Genomic DNA, 26,542 nt, shown 5'->3' on the forward strand with positions numbered 1-26,542 from the left:
AGTCCTTTAGAACATAGTAGACTTTAGAATGTCTTAATTCCTAAAAGGCCAGAAATTAAGACTACCTTATATTCTTGCTGTAAATTGAGAATTAAATAATTAAGAAGATTGCATTTGAATTTTAGAAGAGGGGAAAGGAGGAGGAGGGGGAGGAAGCTGGAATATTTTCTATTCCTATATTTCAAGAGCAGAAACAGTAAATTACCTTATGATCTGGTAATGACCTTGAGAATATAGAAGATTTCCAGGATATTTACCAATCATAATTTTCCTTAGGCTTAAGTACAATTCCTTTTTGAAAGTTAACTTACTTGTGAATTCCATCTTTAGTGATCAATTTTTTTTTTTTAAGATTTTATTTATTTATTCATGACAGACAGAGAAAGAGAGGCAGAGACACAGGCAGAAGGAGAAGCAGGCTCCATGCAGGGAGCCTGATGTGAGACTCAATCCCGAGACTCCAGGATCACACCCTGGGCCAAAGGCAGGCACCAAACCGCTGAGCCACCCAGGGATCCCCCAAGTGATCATTTTTTAATAATATACTGTTATCATCCGGAAATATCTAGCTTCTAGGACACAATACCCATAGGCACTTTTAACTCAGTTGAGGCCAAGACTTTTGAGCATTGTAGAAAAAGATAATAATATTAGAGTTATATCCGGTGCTTACTTATCAATAATCAAGAGGTACTATAGCAACTAAGTTGAGAGACTGATTATTAAGAACAAGAATGGTCAGGAAAGGCTTTATGAAAGAGGTGTACTTGTGATAGGTTACTTAAGTGACGAGGGCAGAAAGGGTAATATTCCAGACAAAGGGAAAATTGAGAAGAGTCATGGAAATAACAGTATTCATGTTCTGATCAGAGAATTATGAATAAACACATTTAGTTGAAACAGAGGTATTAGGTTGAAGAATGGTTAGAAGTAAGATGAAATCACATCTATTATTAATGGCTATATAATCTGAAGACTGACTATAACAAGCATTGAAGAGGACATAGAGAAATTGGAAACCTTATACATTAGGAATCTAAAATGGTACAGCCAGTTCAGAAAATAATTTGGCTGTTTTTTAAGAAGTTAAACACATATTTACCAGTGGGCCAGCAGTTCCACTCCCAGGTATATACCCAAGAGGAATGCAAGCATGCTGTTAGAAAGGATTGTATGGGAATATTCATATCAGTATTCATAACAGCCCAAATCTGTCAAGTAGGCAATGAATAAAATATGATATATTCATACTGTGGAATACTATTTGGAGATATAAAAGGAATGGACTACTGAAATATGCTGTAGTGTGGAGGAACTTCAAAAGATTATGCTAATTGAAAGAAGCTAGATATAAAATATTATATATTATATGGCCCCATTTATATGCAATGTCTAAAAAAGCAAATCTGGAGAGACAGAAGTAGGTTAATGATTACCTAGGGCAGGAGATGAGAATGGGGAGTGACTGCTAATGGGCACAGATTTTCTTTTTAGGATAATGGAGACTACTTAAAATAAGAATGTGATTATAGTTCCACAGTTGTATAGATATAGCAGTGCTCACTGAATTGTATACTGAAACAAGTGAATTTTATGATGTGAAAGTTAAACCTCAGTAAAGCTTTAACAAAACAAAGCAAAAAGTCGGAAAGAAAAGAAGAAAACTGTGGAATGTTTTGATTACCATACTAAAGAATTGAGACTTTTAAAGCTCATCTATGTTTGTTTTTCTTTAGGATTAAAATCATTCAGAACATTGGTGTTACATTTATAAAAACTGGTCAGTATTCAGATGCCATTAATTCATTTGAGCACATCATGAGTATGGCACCAAATCTGAAGGCAGGCTTCAACCTAATTCTTAGTTACTTTGCTGTTGGAGATCGAGACAAAATGAAGAAGGCATTCCAAAAATTGATTGCTGTTCCGTTAGAAATTGATGAAGATGATAAGTATATTTCACCAAGTGTGAGTATGAAGAAGACTGCTGAATAGCCAGCTGTTAGTTACCCGTGCTCTTCTGTTTCTAGAAATGAAAAAAATGGAATGGATGGCTTTTTAGTTTTCATCTAGCCCTATATTAAAATGTTTAAATTAATTTGTGTGCTTTTATCAGTTTTGTTTATTATTTAAACTAGGTTGAGAATGGGACCCAATGAAATAGGACTAGAGATTATGATTAAAACTGACTACAATTTTAGAGAAAAAAAGAGAAAATCTTACAGAATATAAGATTACATGCCATTTTCTAAGAATAATATCTTGACTAAGGAACCTTCCTTAAAGCCTTTTTTTTACTGTTTTTTTTTTTTAGTCATTGTTGAACAGAGGAAACTAAAACTATGTGTACTAAATAGATAAAAAATGAAAAGAATTCCCTATCTTTTGCATAGAGTGGAACATAAATCAAAAGTTATATTTTCAAAGACCTGAGGAGGAAATATTACACAATGTTAAGTGAAAATCCAAGTGAAAAAAGGGATAGAGATATATATATACATATACACATAGATATATATATCCATACATGAACATAAACTAGAAATGCTTAAAACAGTACTTGGAACATAGTAAGTGCTATTAACTATTATATAGTATTTTCATACTGAGAGAAAACAATATATTGTGAAAAAAATCATCTGTATTTTAAATAGAGATATTGACTACTAAGGAATTTGATGATCATTATTTGAGTTTACAGTTTATACTATCACACAGCTTCTGTATGCTTAGTCCTATTCTATCCAATCTTACCTTTTTTTTTTTTAAAAGATTTTTATTTTATTTATTCATAAGAGACACAGAGAGAGAGGCAGAGGGGGGAAGCAGGGCCCCATGCAGGGAGCCTGATGTGGGACTCGATCCCAGGACCCCAGGATCACGCCCCGAGCTGAAGGCAGACGCTCAACTGCTGAGCCACCCAGATATCCCCCAATCTGACCTTTTATCAGTTCCTCAGAATCTGTTAGTTTAAGGAAAATGTAGTTGGTAATCAGAAAAGTTCTACTTTATATAAGGGAAAATAGTTTAGAAAGATTAATTTACTCTCCATTTTATGTAACGACTTAATGGTAAGGTTGATTAGAAATCTAAGTTAGATTAGACTTAATGGTAAGGTTGATTAGAAACCTAAGTTCATGGTATTTACTTCTGAATTAATAATTTTTTTTCCAATTTTATTTCCTAGGATGATCCACACACTAACTTAGTGATTGAAGCTATAAAAAATGATCATCTAAGGCAAATGGAACGTGAAAGGTAATATTTTGCACCTTAGTAATATAGGTTTAATTTTTATAAAAGAATTGAATGTACATTCTGATTATTTCTCTCAAAACTTGTTATAGTCAGTATATTTCTCCAGTAAGGCTATTGTTTCATCATTTCTCTACATTACTAGATTCTCTTTTCTTCTTCAGAATAATAGTCCTTAGTCTGACCCCAGTTATTATTACTCAGTTACTCTTCTATTTTCTTGGAATTCGCTTTCCCTCTGCATTTGGTGCAATATTGGAACATTGCTTATATTACTTTTATTTGAAAAATTATATTTTTATGTATTTTTTCCCAGTCTCCCAATTAAATTTCATCTCCCAAGGCAAAGTTGTGCTCATTTCTTCCTTCCTTCAATATGGTACCTAGTCTCTGCAAGTATGTTTTCAAAGTTCTAATATTTACTGTATATATTAGGAGTATATCACATGATAGAGGGCCCTTAATTTTTTTAATTATGGTAGAATACACACCACATAAAATTTGCCATCTCAGTTATGGTGCATAAGACTTCATGGTTTTGTTTTTGTTTGTTTTTGCAATGAGTTTTATTTTTTTAATTTTCAAATGTTGCAATTAAATGAATTACTGTTCAGAAGTCTCCCACTTTTCATACAAAAATACTGTGCTACTGATACACAGTTGAAAGAGTTCAAATGGCTTCTCCTGTAGGAGAAATTCACAGCGTCCCCAGGAAACCTGGAACCCTGGCCCCACCATCAGTGGCTCCCTAAAGACTGTGTACCTGGTACCTGGGGACAGGGTAGGCACTGATCCGCCCTCCCTCCCAATACACCAAGGCGCCTTGGCCTCCAACACCAGCCCCTGAATCAATAGCAACTTACCATGTTTCTGTAGGTCTGTATAGGAGGAGGGGATGAGATTTCCCCAAGACTTCATGGTTTTGGTAGTGTTATGTGCATTCACATTGTTTTTTTTTTTTTTTTTTTTTTTTTGCATTCACATTGTTTTATAACCAGTCTTCAGAACTCATGTGGATGTGTGTGTGTGTATAAGTATTGGGTCATATGTGAATTATTTATTTATTTATTATTCCAGTATAATTAAGTTTATATTAATTTTAAGTGTACAATCCTATACATTAGTCAGTGCTCATCAAGTTGAATTTACTCTTAATCTCCTTCATCTGTTTCACCCCAGAACTCTTTGTATCTTCTCAAACTGCAGTTCTACTCATTGAACAACTCTCTGACCCTGCCCCAACACCTGTCAATCACCATTCTACTTTCTGTCACTATGATTTGGCTTTATTTACCTCATGTAAATGGAATTACAGTATTTGTGACTGGCTTATTACATTTATCGTAATGTCCCTAAGGTTTATCCATGTTGTAGCATGTAATAGGATTTCCTTCCTTTTTTTAGGCTGAATGTATTCCATGGTATGTATAGAAGGCCTTTAATTTTTAGGAATTAGTTTAATATTAAAAATAACTTACTTCTTCTGGGAAGATGAAATAGACATAGTTTTCCCTGTTCTTCCCACTAAGTACAAATAGAAACCCTGGAAATTATATATAAAACAAATACAAGAAGAAAGATGGAGAGAAGAGGGCAGATCAGCAAGGGACCTCTCAGGACCTGAGGAACAACATGGCAATGAGTTTCACTCATGTTTCCCAAACTTGGAGCTGAAGAAGCTGGCAATCAGAAAATGACAATGGTCAAATTTTAAAAAACATAACCCCAAGAAAAGCCTGCTTTCTCTAGTCAAAGGACAAGAAAGAGAGTAGGCTAGCAAGACTGAAAAATTTTAGACAAATACCACACACACACAAACTTTGACCCCTCACTCCCATGCATGCCAGCAAAAGTCAAGTGGGAGCCTAGCTTTACACCCTGATAAGGCTATAAAGAGATACTCATACCCCAAAAGGCCAAATAGGGAGCCAGGACTTTAATCTCCACAGGCCCTTAATGAGTCCCACCACTCTGCAGTGTCAGCAAACAGCATATTGGGAGCCTGGAATTCCACTCCATGCAGCAGTAATGAGGCACTCCCCTCTTCTCCTAGTGTTAGAGAAACTAGTGGAGAGTTAGAACTTTCATCATCATTCACTGGTAACAAGGCCATCCCACCGTGGTATCAGTAGGGACCATGGTAGAAGAAAGAACTCCCATCCCGCTCAGCAGAAACAAGGAATTCTTCGCACCTTGGATGTCAAAGCAGGTCCTGTGGGGAACCTAGACATCTGTTATATGGCAAAGTGAGGTGATGTCTCTCCTTCCCCTTACCAGAGCAGTGTCAGAAAAGCCAGCTGAAACAGAAGATTTAAATATATATATATAATACTGCATATTTTATGATATATATATATATAAAAGATTTTATTTATTTATTCATGAGAGACACACACACACACACACACACACACACACACACACACACACACACAGAGAGAGAGAGGAACAGACACAGGCAGGGGAAGAAGCAGGTTTCCATGCAGGGAGCCTGACGTGGGACTCGATCCCAGGTCTCCAGGATCACGCCCTGGACTGAAGGCAGCGCTAAACTGCTGAGCCACCAGGCTGCCCCAAATATGCAGTATTATAATGCAGAAATGTCCTGTTTTGATCAAGAATACCAAGAACCAGGATGATTTAAAACTAATTGGAAAATCCAGTCACTGGATTTTTGCCAACATTGACATGACAGAGATGTCAGAATTATCTGACAAATTTTAAAGCAGCCATGATAAAAATGCTTCAACAAGCAATTATGAACATGGTTAAAGCAAATTTAAAAATACAAACCTTCATTAAAAAGAGTCTCAGTGGGATCCCTGGGTGGCGCAGCAGTTTGGCGCCTGCCTTTGGCCCAGGGCGCGATCCTGGAGACCCGGGATCGAATCCCACGTCGGGCTCCCGGTGCATGGAGCCTGCTTCTCCCTCTGCCTGTGTCTCTGCCTCTCTCTCTCTCTCTCTCTCCTTCTCTCTCTCTCTCTCTGGGTGACTATCATAAATAAATAAAAATTTAAAAAAAAAGAGTCTCAGCAAATATAAAGAAAAACTTAATAGAAATTTGAGACTGAAAAGTATAATAATTAAATAAAAGTCTTAGTGGATGGGCTCAACAGGAGAATAAAGAGGAGATGAAAAGATTCAGTGTACTGGAAGATGGAAAATGGAAATTACCCAATCTGAACAACAGAAAGAAAATAGACTAAAAAACAGAAATGAACAGAGCCTAAGTGACATCAGGACTATAATGAAAGATCCACAATTTATGTCATCAATGTCTTGGAGAAGAGAAAGATTGGACTAAATAAATAATGCTGGTAACTCCTCAAATTTGGCAAGAGAAACAAATATACAGTATAAGAAACTGAATAAATATCAAGGAGAATAAACCCAAGGAAATCCATGTCAAGATACATCATGATTAAACTTCTGAAAATTAAAAAAAAAAAAAAAAAAAAACTTCTGAAAATTAAAGATAAAATCTTGAACAGAGGCAATGAAAAATAACACCTAAGGGAAAGCAATTAGAATGATAGTGGAAAAGTCTTAAATCAATAACCTAAGCTCCCAGATTAATAAACTAGAAAAAGAAAAGCAAAATCATCCAAAGGAAGAAATAATAACAGAAATAATTGACATTGAAAAGAAAGTAACATCAATGAAACAGAGCTGATTCTTTGAATAGATGAATAAAATTGATAAGCTTATAGCAAAACTGACAAAGAAGACACAAATTGCTAATATCAGGAACAAACAGGAGCTATCACTACAGACTCTGCAGACGTTAGAAGGATAATAAGAGGATACTACAAACAACCCTACAGCCACGAAATTGAAAACTTAGACAAAATGGACCACTTTCTCGATAAACACAAACGAGCACAACTCATCTGATGTGAAATAGATTATTTGAATATCCCTGTAAATATCAAATTTAATTTGTAATTTTAAAATTCCTGGAAAATAAGTCTCTGGGCCCATATGGTTTTACTAGAGAATTCTAGCAGATGTTTTAAACAAGAATTAACATCAATTCTATACAACTTCTTCCAGAAAATAGTTCATTTTATGAGGCTAGTATTCCTGATACCAAAACAAGACAAAGACAGTACAAAAAAAAGGAAGGGAAACAATAGATTAATATCTTATGACTATAGATGCCAAAACCCTAAGAAAATACTAGTAAACCAAAACTAGAAACAAAATATAAAAGGAATTGTGTACCATAAGCAAATAGGATTTATCATAGGAATGCAGATTGTTTACTGTGTAAAAATCAATGAGTATAATGCAGAATATTAGTAGAGTGCAGGACAAAACCACATCATCATCTCAGTATAAAGCAAAAGATTTTTGACAAAAAAAATATGCTTTTATGGTAAGTAGAAAAACCTCAACAGGCTAGGAGTAGAAAGGAAGTTCCTCAATCTGATAAAGAACATTTGTGAAAACCCACAGTTTGATATCATACTTAATGGTGAAAGACTAAATGCTTTTCCCCTTAGGGCAGGAATAACATAAGGATATTCACTCTCATTAATTCAACATTGCACTCGGGGTTTAAACCGTGAAAATTAGACAAGAAAAGGAAGTAAGAGACATCCAGATTGGAAATGAAGAAACAAATTACCTCTGTTTACAGATCACATGACCTTGTGTATGAAATATCCTACATAAAATTCTAGAATCCACTAAAAAAAAAAAATCACAGCTGATAAACAACTTCAGCAAGCTTGCAGAGGAAGAGATTAACTTATAAGAATCAATACTATAGGGCAGCCCAGGTGCCTCAGTGGTTTAGCACCGCCTTCAGCCCAGGGCCTGATCCTAGAGACCCAGGATCGAGTCCCACATCAGGCTCCCTGCATGGAGCCTGCTTCTCCCTCTGCCTGTGTCTCTGCCTCTCTCTCTTTCTCAGTCTTTCATGAATAAGTAAATAAAATTTAAAAAAAAAATCAATATATGCTACCAATGTACCATCCAAAGTGAAATTTGTAATTATGTTTACAGTAACATAAAAATAATTAGGAATAAGTTCAACAAATGAAATATAAAACTTATACTCTGAAAACTGTAAGATGCTACTGAAGGATATGCTAAGTGGGAAGACGTCACATTTTTATGGATAGGCACTTAATATTAAGTTGGCAGTGCTCCCCAAATTATTTTATATATCTAATATAATCCATATCAAAATCCCAGCAGTGGTTTTTAGAAAATGACAAGTTGATCCTAAAATTCATATGGAAATCTGAAAGATCCAAAACAGCCAAAACAATGTAGAAAAAGAAAACCAAAACTGGAGGGCTCACACTACAAAAGTACACCAATGAAGTGTAGTAGTATTTTTATGCTGGTAGAATATAGACATAGAAATTACTGGAATGGAATTGAAAGTCCAGAAATAAACTTTTACATTTATTACATTAATGAAAATTACATTTATACATTACATGAATGAAAGTGCCAGAACAATTTCATGGGGAAAAGATAGTCTTTTCAACAAATGGTACGAATTGGATATCCTCATGCAAAAGAATGAAGTTGGGCCTGTCTCACACCATATAAAATGGATTACTTCAAAATGGATCATAGACCTAATTATAACAGCCTAGAACTATAAAGTTCTTAGAAAAAAAAATCAGTAAATATTATTGATCTTGTGTAAGGCAGTTACTTCTTAGATATGACACCAAAAGAAAAAGAAATAGATAAATTGGACTGCATCACAATTAAAAGCTTTCATTCTTAGGACACTGTCAAGGACACTATCAAGAAAATGAAAAGAACAATGTACTAAATGGGAGAAAAAAATTGCAAACATGTATCCAAGGCGGGACTTATTTCTCCAATATATAAAGAACTCTTCCAGTTCAGTAATAAAAAGGCCAGTAACCCAATTAAAAGCATACAAAGGATCTGAATAGACACTTCTTCAAAATAGATATGTGAATGCCCAATAAGCACATGAAAAGATGCTTAACTTCTATACTTCTAAGGAAAATGCAACTGAAAACCACAATGAGATACCAATTCATACCCACTTGTATGACTGTAACCAAGAAGACAGGTAATAACAAATGTTAGGATGTGGAGAAATTGAAATCTTGTATGCTGGTGGCAGGAATGTAAAATGATATAACCACTTTAGAAAACAGTTTGGAAGTTCCTCCAAAGGTTTCCCAACAAAGGTTCCTCACACTTAACCTAGTAGTTTCCCTCCTAGGTATACACCCCAGAGAAACTAGAGCATGTGTTGACACAATAACTTATACACAAATATTCATAGCAGCCACATTCATAATATCCAAAAAGTGGGAACAATCCAAGTGTCCACAGCTGATGAATGGATAAGTAATAACATATGGTCTGTCCATATGATAGAATATTATTTAGCCATAAAAAGGAACAATGTGCCGATATATGCTACAATACATATGAACTCTACAAGCATTATCATGATAAGTGAGAGAAGTCAGTCACAAAAGACTATATATTCTATGATTCCATTTAAGAGAAAGGTACGGATTAGACAAATCAATGGAAACATGTAGTTAATTCAGTTTTGCTATTTACTATGCACTATTCTTCATTTTTACCCTTTCGGGTCCATAGACAGTGTAGGTTATGTAACTTCAGATGCAGAGCTTTATTTCTCCAGTGTTTCTTTTTTTTTTTTTCCATTTGTCAGCATAAACTGAAAAAAAATGAACTGTTGATCTAGATGGCAGTGGTGGCTTGCTAATCCCATTTCCTAGCCATGATTGTTAGCCTGACTTACCAATAAATTTCTAGTGTAACTGTCCACCATTTAGTAGACTTTCATGGTGTGTTAGCTTTGATAGGTAATGTTTATACTTAACAAAAATCCAAACTCCTCTTCTCATGTTTCTCAATAAAACTTTTTTGTTTGTTTGATGTAGGAAAGCCATGGCAGAAAAATATATCATGACAGCCGCAAAACTCATTGCTCCTGTAATTGAAACATCTTTTGCTGTAGGTTATGATTGGTAAGAGAGAAATTCAATATAACTGGATGGATATGTTGTTTTCATAATTTATACTTTATTGACTTAGCCTTTTATTAGAAAAGTTAGTAATTATTAGTATGGACTTCTACTTACCAGACAAATAATATTGTGTGGTAAAATCAATGTAGGACATTCTAAAAGTTCTAATGTATTTTTCTTATTGCTTATATTATTTCTTAACTACTATGACAAGTATGCTACCATTCAATATAAGAATACATAATTACTTCCACTGTATAAATTCTAACCTGTATTCTCTTTCATTTTACTGTATTTTTCTCATTTTCTCCTTTTTCTACCTTGTCAGTAGTACTAAAACTTTCTATCCCAAGCAATAGCTCTCCTACCTAAAGGGTCTGTTGTCTCCTGATGTAATGTACTTCCTAAACAGAAGTGAAAAGTTTTATTAGAGTTGGAAAAATCTTAGATCATTTGTTGAATGAGTAATGAATTTGATTCTTACTTCCACCCAGTACAGGAATCCCTTCTGTAGCATCACATATAGGTGGCCATTTAATTTTTGCTTGGAGTCTTCTGGTATTCAATTCATTTGTTTTATTTCTGAACATCTTTAAAGGTAGAAAAATCTTTGTACTGAACCCAAAGTTGCCCCTTGTGGAACTTTTTTCTGTGATATTTCAAGCAAACATAGACTGAGTCTATGATCTCTTCAGTATGATACCTTACAGAATCTTATTATACAGTTATAAAGTCAAGTACAGAAGAGTTAACTATCTTAGTTTTCTTTTTGTTCTTTTTTGTTTTTTATTGAGATATAATTTACATGTGACATTATATCAATTTCAAGCATACAACATAATGATTTGATATTTGTATATATTGCGAAATAATCACAATAAGTCTAGTTAACATTTGTCACCGTACATAGTTACAAATTTTTTTTTGTGATGAGAACTTTGTGTGTGTGTGTGTGTGTGTGTGTGTGTGTGTGTGATGAGAACTTTTAAGATGTCTTAGCAACTTTCAAACATGCAATACTGTATTGTTAACCACCATCAGTATGGTATACATTATATCCCATATCTTATTTATTCTATAACTAGAAGTTTGTATTCTGTTTTTTTAATTCTTGAGAGACACAGAGAGAGGCAGAGACATAGGCAGAGGGAGAAGCAGGTTCCCCACAGGGAGCCTGATGTAGGACTCCACCCCAGGACCCTGGGATCACGACCTGAGCCGAAGGCAGACGCTCAACCACTGCACCACCCAGGTGCCCCAAAGTGTGTACTTCATCCCCTTCATGCATTTTGTCCCTTTCCTTATCCCCCATTCCTGGCAACTACCAGTCTGTTCTCTGTAGCAATGCACTTGGGTTTTATTTTCTTATTTTCTAACTACTTTCTATGTTTCTTCTTACTAGACATAACTTCTGTCTTCTTTACTATATTACCATTTTTCAGCTGCATACCCATTCTTTTTATTCCTTGGAGTCCATTCTATTTGTAGAGATTTTATTTATTTATTCATGAGAGACACACACAGAGAGAGAGAGAGAGGCAGAGACAGAAGCAGAGGGAGAAGCAGGCTCCATGCAGGGAGCCTGATGTGAGACTCGGTCCCGGGACTCCAGGATCACCCTTAGGCCGAAGGCAGGCGCCAAACCGCTGAGCCACCTAGGGATCCCCTGTCCATTCTATTTCTTGAGATACATTGTTTCCCTGATTTAATTTGTACTAGTGGCTTCACAGTTGATTCTTGATGTTTTGTTTTTATTGATATTTTCAGTTGCCTGGCTCTCTTTTTTTGCACTCTTTGCTTCTGTTGCAGATTCAGGTTTTTCTTGGAGTTCTCCCTTACGGAATCTCTCTCTCTTGCTTCAGTTTCTATATGAAGGTTACTGTTTTGGCCTGGTATTAAATGTCATCTTCGGGGTTACTGTCCTTTCTCTTCTGGTTTTGATTTTTCTTCTTGTTTAACATTTTCTTTATTTTTCTCTTAATTTCATTCTTAACCCCCTTAAGATGTTTTTGTGTACATCTATAAACATCTAATTCTGTTTTCATTCCTGATTGGGCATTTATTTGATCAGGTAAAAAATTTTAAATTCTAACTTGTAACTTTCTTTTAGAAGTTTAAAAGCATTTCTTCATTGCTAACAAGCTAGCATTATTAATTAGAAGTCTAATACTCTAGTTTCATCTTTGTTATTTGTAGGTGACCTATGTTTTCTTTCTGATGATTTTTAGAATTCCCTCTGTAGCTGTGTTATTCTGAAATTTCATAATGGTATCTTTGTCTTTTTTCCTGTCTTCCTCCTAAGCACTCAATAGACTCCTCAATTTGTAATCTATTGTTTCCTTTCAATTTGCGGAAATAGTATCATTATTTCCTTGATAATTTACTTGCTTCTTCTCTACTCATAAATTTCTATTAGTTCGGGGCAGCCTGGGTAGCTCAGTGGTTTAGCACTGCCTTCGGCCCAGGGCTTGTTCCTGGAGAATCAGAATTGAGTCCCACGTCAGGCTACCTGCATGGAACCTGCTTCTCCCCCTGCCTGTGTCCCTGCCTCTCTCTCACTCTCTCTCTCTCTGTGTCTCTCATGAATAAAAAAATCTTTATATATATATACACACACACACACACGCACACATATATTTACATTTATATGTAATATAAATTATATATATGTAAACAAATTTCTATTAGTTGGTTTTTGGACCTTCTTATCACTTATCTTTCTTTTATATTTTTCAGCTTTGCTTTGCTTTGCTTTCTGGGAGCCTTTCTTGACTTTCTCATCCAATCCTTCCATTTAATTATTTTGTCAGTACATTTTTGTTTTATATTTACAAGAGCACTTTCGTTGTTTCTGGTTGTTTGGGTAAGGGGAGTCTATGAGCTTTGTTGCATGTAGAGGTGGAGTGCTCAGTGATTCCGTAAGAGCCCTGTAGGCAGGCATATTGATTCAGGCGTCTTCTCAGCTCAGCCCCTCATTTCCCATCCCTGAACCCTAATCTCACCTGGATTCAGTGGGGCAGGAAATTCACTCCTCCATTGCTGCTTTCTTAGTGGAAAAGGAAGCTTCCTTTTCTCTGCTTTATAAGCCAGCACTTTCTCATTCTTCCAGAAGTTGTATTTGCTCACAGAGAGATAAATTCATATGTCTGCTGCTGTTTTGAATCTGAAGTTTTGCCAATTGGTGCCAATAGTGTTGAAAGGACTTTCTTCAGAGTTTTTTTTTTCTTTTCAGATAAACAGTCCCAGTTTCTTTATTCATTTCAGATATAGTGTGTTTTTCTAAAATGACTGGTTTTCTACTTAACTAGTTGCCTGCCTAGTTTATAAGTGAGTCCCTTAAAATGTGTACACAGTACTCCACTTTGTTTTGACTAGTGTTATCATACAACAGAATCACTATATCCCTTTCTGTGGGCATCAAACCATGGTTCTAACCAAAGAACTCCTTCATCCGGGGGAGGGGGGGAAGCTACCTCTCAATAAATGAACTGTTTATTTATCTGTAATTTACTGAGTAGTATATACTACTTATTTACTATTACTAAGTCTAACCTGAATTATCTTAAGGTTTACTAGGAGTACATATTAATTTTTCATGTTTTTACATTTTCAAAAGTATGATTATAATTGTGTCTTTGCAAGCTAGCAATTGAGTGAAATTTTGAACATTTATCAAACGTCAACCAGTTTAACATCTCCACTAAATTAATGTTTTAACTCATCAAAAGTCATTGCTTTTGTCATATTAGACTTGAGATCAAACCAGACTAAGCGGTTCTACTCGAATACCATTTTACTTTTACCTAGGTGTATGTTTTTTCTTGAATATGTCTCTACTGTTAAGTGATAACCTTGTATTAGAAAAATGGTAGATTCACTTAAGAATTATTCACAAACAACTACTGTGAACTATGAAAGTGAACATATTCACATTTATGTTAAAGATAGATTTTAGGAGATTTTTGGTGTGGATACTGATATAATGAAAGAAGGAATCTAAGTAGAAGACCCATTCTTTTACTGAGGTTCCAGATTTGCACTCACATATTGTTTTATCCAAGCTCAGCATTTTCCCCATGTTTATGAGATATCATTGACATATAATATATGCAGATGTAAGGTGTACAGTGTGGTGGTTTGAAATATGTATCATAAAATGATTACCATAGTAAAGTTAGTTAACACCTCCATCCGCTCACATAATTATCTTTTTAAAATTGTGCTGCTAAGATTTTTTACTTAACTTTTTAAGTATATAATACAGCATTGTTAATTATAGTCACTATTTGATACACTAAATCCCAAAACTTACTTATTCCTAAAAATTTCTGCCCTTTAACCAACATCTCCGTATCTCCCTTACCTCTCAGCCCCTGGTATCACCATTCTACTCTCTATTTCTATTTTAGGTTTTTCATATGAGTGAGAGTATTCATTGTTTGTCTTTCTCTATCTGATTTATTTCACATAGCATAATGCCCTTGAGGTTCATTTATGCTGTGTCAAAAGGCAGCATTTCCTTTGTTTTATGGCTAAATAATACAACTTTGTGTGCGTGTGTCTGTGCATGTCACATTTTCTTTGTCCATTACCTGTTCTGGACACTTAAATTGTTTACATTTCTTGGTTTTTGTGAATAATGCTATAATGAATGTGAGGTGCAAATTTCTCTTTGAGTTAGAGATTTCACTTCCTGCAGCTGTATACCCAGATCTTATGGTAGTTCTCTTTTTAATTTTTTGAGAAACTTCCATACTGTTTTCCAGAGTGGCTACACCAGTTTATATTTCCACCTACAGTACACAAGAGCTCCTTTTTCTCCAACACTCACGTCTCATCATTTTGATAATATTACATCTAACATGGAGATGATATGTCATTGAGGTTTTGATTTGAATTTCTCTGATGATTAGTGCTACTGAACATTTTGTGAGTACCTGTTAGCCATTTGTAGGTCTTCTTAGGGAAAATTCCAGGGCACCTGGGTGGCTCATTGATTGAACATCTGCCTTTGGTTCAGATTGTGATCCTGGGGTCCTGGGATCAAGTCCCCCATCGGGCTCCCTCTGGGGAACCTGCTTTTCCCTCTGCCTATGTCTCTGCCTTTCTCTTTGTGTCTCTCATGAGTAAATAAATAAAATCTTTTTTTAAAAAAAGAACAGACTTTAAGGAATTCAGTGACACCATCAAGCGTAACAACCTTGGCGTTATAGGGATCCCAGAAGCACAAGAGAGAGAACAGGAGGCAGAAATTTATTTAAACTAATAATGGCTGAAAACTTCCTGAATCTGGGGAAGGAAACAGAAATTCAGGTTCAGGAGGCACAAAGATTCCTCTACAAAATGAATCCAAGGAGGTCCACACCAAGATACATAATAATTGAGGGAGGTTGTTTTTCATCTTATTGTTTAGAGTCTCACTTATTTCCTCTACTCTTATCCTAAGTCCAGTAAGTATCTTTTTGATCATTACTTTAAATTTTCTATCAGGCATGTTATATCTCTGGGTTTTTTTTTTTAAGATTTTATTTATTTATTCATGAGAGAGAGAGAGAGAGGCAGAGACATAGGCGGAGGAAGAAGCAGGCTCCATGCAGTGAGCCTGACGTGGGATTTGATCCTGGGTCTCCAGGATCATGCCCTGGGCTGAAGGCAGGCACTTAACCGCTGAGCCACCCAGGAATCCCACATCTCTGTTTTATTTAGATCTCTTGCTGTGGTTTTTCCCTGTTCTTTGATTTGGGATACATTCTTCTGTCTCCTCAGTTTGTCTAACTCTCTCTGTGTGTGTGTGTGTGTGTGTGTCAGGAAAGTCAGCTACATCCCCTGCTCTTCAGAGTACTGGCCTTATGAAGAAGAGGTCCTGCTGTGCAGTGTCCCCTGTTTACCAGAACCTGCAGCTTCAGAGTGTCTCCTGTGTATGGTGTGTGCACCCTGCTGCTGTGGCTCTGCTGCATTTGCCTCGAGTCAGGCATAGGTAGGGCTCTGCCTGTCATGGACTGTTTTTATCCCTGGAGTTCAGTGGGCCAGTCCACAGATGCCTTGGGCTTCAGTTGGGTTGGACCAGGCATTTGCCAGAGATGCAGTAGCACCAGACTGCAGAGTGCTTGCCCTGTCTTGTCCCTGAGAAGCTTCCATTGGTTTGCAGAACCTGTGCTCAGACCCACCACTGGGGCTGCCATCTCACTGGTATGGTTATATTGCCCTCTGTCCATGGCAAGAGTTGCTTTGGAATGGGACTTGCACACTGCCAGGCCTGTGGCACTGCCCTATATGGACTCTGGCCAGGAGTGTGTTGAAGAAGACAGATCTGCTAATGCACATCACAGGCTGGTGGGGCTGCAGTACTGCCTCTGCAGGAGAGGCCCTGATGTACCTAGGCTAAGTAAGGCAGGCTGTCTGGAGGGGTGGACTGGTGGAAGCACAACAGGTGAGGATGGGGGCAATAGTGCTGACAAATTAGAAAGCAAGACCTGTAGGTAGACATGTCTTTATACTGGGGGGCAGGGGAGGAAAATGTCACCTGCCAGTTCCTTTATTCCTGGAGGAGTTCCCCAGGGATTTCTGTCCCTCTGTGATACACTCTGAGACTAGTAAATAACTTCCTCCCATATTCCCCAGGTACCTTTCAAACTGCTGTTTCTATGCTGTATTCCACAAGCTGTTTGTGGTGCTGTCTCCTTAAGGGTGGGTACTCAGTTTCCTCTTGTTCATAGGCTCTCCCAGAGCTAAGCCTGTTAATTTTTTTTTAATTCCAGATTTTAAATCCCACTGGTTGTTAAGAACTCGTAAAATTCAGCCCCTCTGGTTCTCAAAGTCAGATGTTAGGGAAATTCATTTTTCCCGGGCCAGCTCCCCAGTATGAAGGTCTATTTCTCTCCCCTCTCCAAGCCTGAAGTCCCATTTAGTTCCCAATGGCAAATCTGCCCATTTTACCCTCTTCAGTGTGGCCTCTTCTCTACTTTTAGTTGTGGAATTTGTTCTGCCAGTCTTTGGGCTATTTTCTAGGTAATTTACACTAATGTGGGTGTTATGTATCCATGGGACAAGTTGAGCCTAGGGTCTTCCTACTTTCCCATCTTCCCCGGAAGTCCTACATTATTATTTTATTCATCACGGTGATCTGTGAGCAGTGATTACAACCTGCTGAAAGCTCAGATGATGATTGGCTTTTTTAAAAAAAAAACAAAACATATTTTTCATTAAGTTATGTACATTTTTTTAGACATAATGCTTTTTCACACTTCATGGACTACAGTGTAGTGTAAACAACTTATATATGCACTAGGAAATCAAAAAAATTCATTTGACTTATGGTTTTGCAATATTCACTTTATTGCAGGAGTCTGGATCTTCAAGATATGTTCATATGTGATTTACAAATATTTTCTCCTATTCTATGGGTTGCCTTTTCCTTCTTTTCTTTTCTATTTTTGTAGTTTCTTTTGCTGTAAGAAACTTTTTAGTTTGATGTAGTCCCTCTTGTTTATTTTTTATTTTACTGCTTCTGCTTTGGGTATCATATCTAAAAAATCGGTGCCAATATCCATGTCAAAGAACTTTTCACCTATGTTTTCTTCTAGTTCTCCAGGTTTCATTTCTGAATTTATTTATTTTTATCTTTCTTTTTTCCTTATATAGTCCAGCTAAAGATTTATCATTTTTTTCACTCTTCTAAGAAAATCAGCTCTTAATTTTGTTAATCTTTTCTATTGTTTTTGTAGTTTCTTTCATTTATTTCTGCTCTGATCTTTGTTACTTCTTTCTACTAATTTTTTTTTTTTTCTTTCTTTCTACTAATTTTTAACCTAGTTCTTTTTTTAGTTCCTTGAGATATTCAGTTAGGTTGTTTATGATTTTTTTTTTCTTAGTGTAGGTGCTATAAACTTTTACTACTATAAACTTTTCTCTCAGAACTGCTTTTGCTGCATACTCTTAGTATGTTTTATTTCCATTTGTTTCAAGGTATTTTTTTAAATTTCCCTTTGATACCTTGCTTGACTCACTGATTATTCAGGAGTGTGATTTTTAATTTCTGCATGTTGTGAATCTTCTAATTTTTCTCTTATTATTGATTTCTAGTTTCATGCCATTATTGGAAAAGATACTTAAGTATAATTTCAGTCTTCTTACACTTGCCATGTTTGTTTTGTGACCTAACATATAATCTATCCTGGGGAATTTCTTCTGTGTGCTTAAAAATGTGTATTTTGAGGTTGTTAGAGAAAATGTTTTATATACCCATTTGGTCTAACATATTTCAAGTCCAGTGTTTTCTTACTGGTTTTTTGTCTGAACGATCTATTCATTGTTAAAAGTGGGGTACTGAAATCCCCAACTATTATTGTATTGCTGCCTACTTCTCTCACATCTGTTAATATTTGCTTAATTAAGTGCTGTGATACTGAATGCATATATATATTATTCTATCTTTTTGATGAAAGATCTCTTTATCATTAAATAATGACCTTCTTTGTCTTTTGTGACAGTTTTGACTTAAGGCCAATTTAATCTAATATACGTATAGCTCTTGGTTTTTTCTTTTTAAGGATTATTTCTTTCCCTTCACTTTGAGCCTGTGTGTCTCCTTAAAGCTGAAATGAGTCTCTTGTATAGTTAGGACTTGTTTTTCATGTATTCAGACACTCTCTGCTTTTGATTGGAGAATTTAATCCAATTACATTTAAAGTAATTATTGATAGGTAAGAATATTGATAGGTGATTATTAAGTTTAATAATTATTAACTTAATAATTGAATACTTGTTTAATAATATTAATAATTACTGACAGGTACTAATGTCATCTTATTTTCTGGCTGTTTTGTAGTTCTCTTGTTTTTTCTTTTGCTGTTTTTCTTTTTTTGAATTGATGATTTTCTCATAGTGGTATGCTTTCTCTTCTCTCCATCTCTTGTGTATCTACTGTAGATTTTTGTTTACATAAAATATTTTGTTGTTAAATAGCCTCAAGTTAATGACAACTTCAGCTGCATACAAAAACTCTACTCTTATATTCCCTATAATTTTACCTCTTTTTATATTGTATGTGTATTTACCTTTTTAAATATTGTGTACTCACATTATTGTAGCCATAGTTATTTTTAATACTTTTATCCTTTATAGTTTTTAATTGAGTGATTAACACATCTTTGTATTATAATATTACAGAATTCCAAATTTGGTTAGTTAACTTTAACAATATATTTTCATATTACTGATTAGCATCCTTTCACTTCATCTTGAACTCCTTTCAGCATTTCTTATATGGCAGGTTTAGTGGTGATGAATTCCCTTAGCTTTTGTTTGGGGAAAGTCTCTTTCTTTCATTTCTGAAAGAAAATTTTGCCAGGTTAAGTATTCTTGGTTGATAGCTTTTTTCTTTGGGCACTTTGAATAGATCATCCCACTCTCTTCTGGCCTACAGGGTTTCTGCTAAGAAATCTGCTAGTAGTTTCATAGGGGTTCCTTTATATGTGAGGAATTTTATTTTCTTGCTGATTTTAAAATTCTCTTTTATCTTTTATTTTTTAGAAGATTTTATTTATTTATTTGAGAGAGAGAAAAAGAGGGACAGGAAGCATGAGCAGGAGAAGGGGCAGAGGGAGAAGCAGGGAGCCCAGTGTGGAGCTGGATCCCAGAACCTTGGGATTATGACCCAAGCCGAAGGCAGATGCCCAAATGACTGAGCCGCCCAGGGACTCCTCTCTTTATATATTATTTTATTTTATTTTATTTTTTAAAGATTTATTTATTTATTTATGATAGACACAGAGAGAGAGAGAGAGGCAGAGACACAGGCAGAGGGAGAAGCAGGCTCCATGCCGGGAACCCGACGCAGGACTCGATCCTGGAACTCCAGGATCGCACCCTGGGCCAAAGGCAGGCGTCAAACCGTTGAGCCACCCAGGGATCCCCTTATCTTTTATTTTAGACATTATTTTGTTATAGTGTGTCTTGAGGAAGATTGTTTTGTGTTGAAATTTTGGGGTTACCTGTTAGCTTCATAAACTTGAATGTCTAATTTCTCACCAGATTTGGGAAGTTCTCAACCATTATTCCTTTTTTTTTTTTTTTTAAGATTTTATTTTTATTTATTCATGAGAGACAGAGAGAGAGAGAGAGAGAGGTAGAGACACAGGCAGAGGGAGAAGCAGGCTCCATGCAGGGAGCCCAACATGGGACTTGATCCCAGGTCTCCAGGATCACACCCTGGGCTGAAGGCAGCGCTAGACCACTGAGCCACCCGGGCTGCCCTCAACCATTATTCCTTAAATAAGCTTTCTTCTCCTTTCTCTGTTTCTTCTCCTTGGACTCCAATGATGTATAAGTTGTTTCTTTTAATGCTATCCCACAATTCACATAGGCTTCTTTCATTCTTTTATTTTTCTACTCTTCTGATGAGATAATTTCAAATGATGTGTCTAGTAATTCACTATATCTTTCTTTTGTTTGGTCAAGTCTGTTGAAACTTTTTACAAGTTCTTCAGTTTAGTTGTGTTTTCAACTCTGATTTCTGTTTTTTTTTTTGTGGTTTCTAGTTCTTTATGGAACTTCTCAATTTATTCATGTGTTATTTTTCTAGTTTCATTTAGTTATCTATTGTCTAAAGTTGACTAAACTTTTTAAAGAGGATTATTCTAAATTCTTTGTCAGACAATTCATATACTTCCCTTTTTTTAGCATCCTTAGAATTTCATTAGTTTCCCTTGGTGGTAATATATTTTATTGATTATTCATGATCCTTGTGTCTTTGTGTTGATATCTGTATATTTGAGAAAGTAGGCACCTCTTCCAGCCTTTACAGACTGGCTTTATCAGGCAAAGCCCTTCACCAATCAGCCTGTCCAGAGATTGTGGGTGGATCATCTGGTGAAGTCTTGAGTGGACAAGTCTAGTGCCTGGGTTAGTAGGTGGGCAAGCATAGTGCTTGAGTATGTGAGGATCAGCCTGGCACCTAGGCCACAGTGTGGACCTGAATCCTGAGTTCACTGGAGTGTGCTTGGTACTTGAATCTGTAGTGATGGGCTAGGGGACTTGGTCTGTGTAGGCAGACCTGGATCCTAGATTTCCAGGTACCAACCAGGTATTGAGGACCACTAGGGTAGGCCTAGTATCTAAGTCCACAGAGGCTAGTTTGGTACTACTGAAACAGGCTGGGAGACTGGTTTTGTGAGAGCCAATCTGGAGTCTGGAACTGCAGGAATTGGCCTGTAACCTGGAGCCCCCAGGGGATGGCATGGAGGTTGGATTTGCAGAGGTCATTATGGCATTTGGATGGATCAAGAACCTGGGTCCATGGGAGCTTGCCTTGAACCTGGGACCCTGGGGGCTGAACTGATAATTGAGATGGTTTGGAATTTGGGGCTACAGTCATGGGAGCTTGCTGGGAACCTGGAGATTCTCTGAAACCACTGGAGCCTGCTTTGCCTGTTGGGCCAGGGACCTAGGAGCCACCGGTGGCCACTGGAGCCAACAGGCACTGGGACACCTGGGTGGCTCAGCGGTTGAGCGTCTGCCTTCAACTCAGGCTCAGGGCATGGTTCCGGAGACCCGGGATCTCGTTCCACATCAGGTTCCCTGCAGGGAGCCTGCTTCTCCCTCTGCCGGTGTCTCTACCTCTCTCTGTGTGTCTCTCATGAATAAATATATAAAATCTTAAAAAAAAAAAGTTCACTTTTCAAATCTGTAGTACAATACATTCCTCCTTTTAGGTCTTCTTAATTCCTTTCAAATATGTTTTAGTTTTAAGTCTAGAGAGCTGCATGCCTTTTTTTTACATTTAATCCTACATGTGTGATGTTTTTGATGGATAGGGCATAGTTTTAAATTGTCACTTTCTAGTTGTGATTTTCTAGCATATAGACATATATTTGAATTTTAGATATTGATCTTTATCCATTGACCTTAACAAGTTTACTTATTAATTCAGATAGTCCTCTCTAGATTCTTTCGGATTATCTACGTACACATTTAAGCCATTTGCAGATAATGACAGTTTTCTTGCTTTCTGCCCAATTTTATGTTTCTTTTCATTTGTTTACTTGCTTCTTTGCCCTGGCTTTGATGTCCAGTTCAGTCAGAATAGAAGTAGTGATAGAATAGGCATTTTTGTTTTATTCCTGATCTCACAGGGTAAAGCTTCCCACAGCCTGTAATTAAATATGATGCTAGCTATAGGATTCTGTAAATAACTCTTTATCATATTAAGGAATGTGTCCTTTGTTTCTGGTTAGCTAAGAGTTTTTATGAAAATTCATCTATCAAAAACTCATAAGATTAATTTTTGAATATTAAATCATCTGGAATTAATTCTACTTGATGGTGATATGTTATCATTTTACAATATCACTAGATTTGATTTACTAATCTTTAGCTGAGAATTTTTACATCCATATTAATGAGAAGGATGAAATTTTTATTCTAAGGATTTATTTTTTGAGGGAGAGAGAGAGAGTGAGCAAGTGCCAATAGGGGAGCAGAGGGAGAGAGAGAATTTTAAGCAGACCCCCAACTGAGCACAGAGCCTGGTAGGAGGCTTGATTCTGTGACCCCCAAGGTCATGAGACTTGGAGCAAGGGCTCCAAGAGAATGACCTAGAAACCACTGATACACCAATGCATTCAGCAAATATTTATTGAATGTCTACTAGATGTCAGATACTATATTTGGTACAGGGACAAAAAGAATAAACAAAATGTGGTTCATGCTCTTACAAGGTAGCAGACCAGCAAATTAATATCTGTGTAAGGAGTGTTATAAAGGGGGAATGCCTGGTGACTCAGTGGTTGAGTGGCTGCCTTCAGCTCAGGGCATGATCCTGGGGTCCTGGGATTGAGTCCCACATCGGGCTCCTCATGGGGAACCTGCTTGTCCCTCTGCCTATGTCTCTGCCTCTCTCTCTCTGTCTCTGATAAATAAATAAATCAAGAACAATTATAAAGGAATATAAGAATGCAGGGGTGGTGAATCTAAACCAGTCTCATTAGCCATATCTATAGGCTACTTTGTTGGGGGTAGGGCTGGCGACAAAGGGCCATTCAAAGGGGTACTGTGCAAGCAGGGCTTCCTGTCCTCTTTCCCTCCACAAGCAGAGAGACTGTTTTCTAAGTCAAGGATAAAATAAAAGATTCTACCTTAAGAAAAGGATCTTCTGCTATAATGTTTTAAAAATATTTGTCCAGGTCAGGGGTGCCTGGGTGGCTCAGTCCGTTAAGCATCCGACTCTTGATTTCAGCTCAGGTCTTGATCTCAGGGTAGTGAGATCAAGACCTGCATCGGGCTCCACATTCCATTAGGAGCCGGCTTGAGATTCTCCCTCTCCCTCTGCCCCTCCCCACCATGTTCATGCACTCTGTCAAATAAATAAATAAATCTTTAAAAAATATTTCTTTGTCGGGCATCCTGGGTGGCTCAGCGGTTTAGCACCACCGTCAGCCCAGGGTGTGATCCTGGAGACCCGGGATCAAGTCCCACGTCGGGCTCCCTGCATGGAGCCTGCTTCTCCCTCTGCCTGTGTCTGTGCCAATCTCTCTCACTCTCTCTCTCTCTCTCTCTCTCTCTCGGTCTTAAAAAATATGTATTTCTTTGTCTAAGCCAGTGGATTTTAAGTATTTTTGAAACAGAACCTCAGTAAGAAATTTACTTTACATTGTTTACTGAAACAAGTTACATGAAACAACACTTGTCCTTATTAGGTATGATGCCCTTTAATATTTTTTTAATAAATTAATTTTTTATTGGTGTTCAATCCTTTGATATTTTTTCTCTTCTTTTTTTTAAGTAAGAGTCATGATTAACTACTGGTTTCAGTTGACCTCAATTTGAAGAAAAGTCTTGGTGCAGTGGGTTTTGGTATCAGAAAAATTGGGTTCAAATTCTTACTTGACAGTTTTCTGGGTGTGTGATTCAGATCTCTCACTCTCCTGTGTATAAAACAGAGATCATGCCTATCTTTCAGGGTTGTTGTGAGGATCAAATGTGATAATGCTTATAAAGGAATTAGTGCAGTGCCTGATATATAGTTAAAAACAAATGTTCTGTGTGCGTTGGGGAAAAGATCTATGATAGTCCATTCAAGTTGGACACAAAACTTAAACATATTCTACAGGTTCTATTGAATTTTTTTCACCATCATAACATTTAAGATGAAAATATATATAGAAAAATACTTTTGCCTGTTACAAATTGAAATTGTTTAGGAGTTAATTTAAAAAATGGGACTGATTTTATTTAAAATACCATAAATAATTAGAAGTGACAATAATCTAAAGAAAAGTTAGATAAGAAAATTAGTTTAGATCTGAAGAGTTCAGTAACTTACTACCTGCATTGGAAGAAATCAAGTGCTTAACCTTAGATAGCACGAGGAGCACTAAAAATGTTTTTGAAAAATCATAAGGAAACCAACAACAACATAAATATGCAGAGACAAAATAAAGTAGCTTTTTTTTATGCTTTGCATTATAGGTGTGTTGAAGTTGTGAAAGCTTCTCAATATGTAGAGCTAGCAAATGATCTGGAAATAAACAAAGCAATTACATATTTGAGACAAAAGGACTTTAACCAAGTAAGTTTTTTAAAGTTTTAAATAAACGTTTATATATTAACTGGTCAAAGCAATAATGTTGGGAAACTTTTTCTAGAATATAGTTATCTGTGATTATTCTGAAATTGAGTGATATTTATACTTGTCTTAACATAATTTCCGATAATATAGTATTACTTTAATTTTGACCTGTTTGTCCCCATGTAAATACTTATCATGTAAAGCATGGTTCTTAAATTACTAAACTATATTCTAGTCTAAAGATCAATTTTCCCCCAGAGTTTTCTTTTTTTTTTTTTTTAGATTTTATTTATTTATTCATGAGAGACAGAGAGAGAGAGAGAGAGAGAGAGAGAGGCGCAGAGACACAGGCAGAGGGAGAAGCAGGCTCCATGCAGGGAGCCCAACTCGGGACTTGATCCCAGGTCTCCAGGATCACACCCTGGGCCCAAGGTAGCGCTAAACCACTGAGCCACCAGGGCTGCCCTCCCCTAGTTTTCAAACTGTTCCCTAAAGCCCTAAGATTTTTTAGAATCAAGGAAGGCTAGGAGCCCATCTAGTAGCCTGATGCTTTCATCTGCTGTTCTCACCCGAGTAGCTTTCCTGTTACCTGTTTTGTATATATTTGGTTTACTCATTAACATTGCATTGGGCATAAAAGGGTCCCATTGCTAAGCACAGTTTCAGAATCCTCCTGGATCTCTTGCTGGTACCACTGCTACCTTGCTACCTTGGGTCACAATGGAATGGGTGGGTACTCCACCTTCAGTAGTCTGTCTCAAATGAGACATAGTTGTAACAAGACATAGAAGAATAGACAGCTTTGAAAAGGAAGAATGGAAGTAGCAATAACAGAAGAGAATAAACAGAATAAAACTTGATATCCTGGTTATAAAGCCAATGATTAGTGTTATATGTGCCCACAATTAGAAAACTCAGCCCCTCGGAATGCCTGGGTGGTTCAGTGGTTGGGCATTTGCCTTCAGCTCAGGGTGTGATCCCAGAGTCCCGGGATTGAGTCCCTCATCAGGCTCCATGCATGGAGACTGCTTCTTCTGCCTATGTCTCTGCCTCTCGCTCACTCTCTCTCTCCCTCTTATCTTAATCTTAAAAAAAAAAAAAAAAAAAAAAAACCTCAGCCCCTCCCATGTTTAGGCCCAGAGAGCAAGGGCCAGAGGACGCTATGTTATTTTTCCTGCATCCTATCCCAAGCCTACGTTTTCAGTTTTTCTTCTTACCTAGGGACCTTCCTTTAGTCTGGGAGACAATAGAAATGACTCTTTCTAGAAGAGGGGGAGATGCAGCCCCAGGGTTCATACAATCATTATATGATGCAGCCCCATAGACTGGTTCCATTGTGTATATGCATTTAGTATGCTTAACCTTTTTTTGGCATTTGTAAAGCCCTAGAAAGACTTTCAGAGTACCTTTATGTCTGTTGTTGTGTCATTTGATCATCACGCTCATGGTCATTTAAAATGCCAGTAATAACTCTATAACTGTTATAATGCTTTTTCCAGTGGAAGTGAAGTCAGACAAATTGGTCTTTATTATCTTTCCAAAGTCATCTATGCACAAAAAAAAATTTTTTTATGTGTATGGTAAGTACTGTTATAGGTGACAAAATAGAGAAAACCATATTTGCCAGTTTGATACTATATTTTTAAATGGTCTTTTTAGAAAGATTTAACAATATATTACCATAGTTTATGTTTTAAAACTATCCATTAAA

The 26,542-nt window shown here is 36.6% G+C and overlaps 1 protein-coding gene across 3 annotated transcripts in view; it reads left to right on the plus strand.

Moving 5' to 3' along the window:
* Positions 1 to 26,542, plus strand: part of IFT88 (intraflagellar transport 88) — a 131,512-nt gene that overhangs the window by 40,755 nt on the left and 64,215 nt on the right. For all 3 annotated transcript variants that reach the window (XM_041766463.1, XM_041766462.1, XM_041766461.1), the window contains 4 exons: positions 1,737 to 1,968; positions 3,188 to 3,258; positions 10,179 to 10,265; positions 24,732 to 24,831. In XM_041766463.1, the coding sequence (XP_041622397.1) occupies positions 1,737 to 1,968; positions 3,188 to 3,258; positions 10,179 to 10,265; positions 24,732 to 24,831 (490 nt within the window). The remainder of the gene's footprint in view (positions 1 to 1,736; positions 1,969 to 3,187; positions 3,259 to 10,178; positions 10,266 to 24,731; positions 24,832 to 26,542) is intronic.

The sequence above is a fragment of the Vulpes lagopus genome, chromosome 8 (assembly GCF_018345385.1).
Source record: "Vulpes lagopus strain Blue_001 chromosome 8, ASM1834538v1, whole genome shotgun sequence".
Classification (NCBI taxonomy): domain Eukaryota; kingdom Metazoa; phylum Chordata; class Mammalia; order Carnivora; family Canidae; genus Vulpes; species Vulpes lagopus.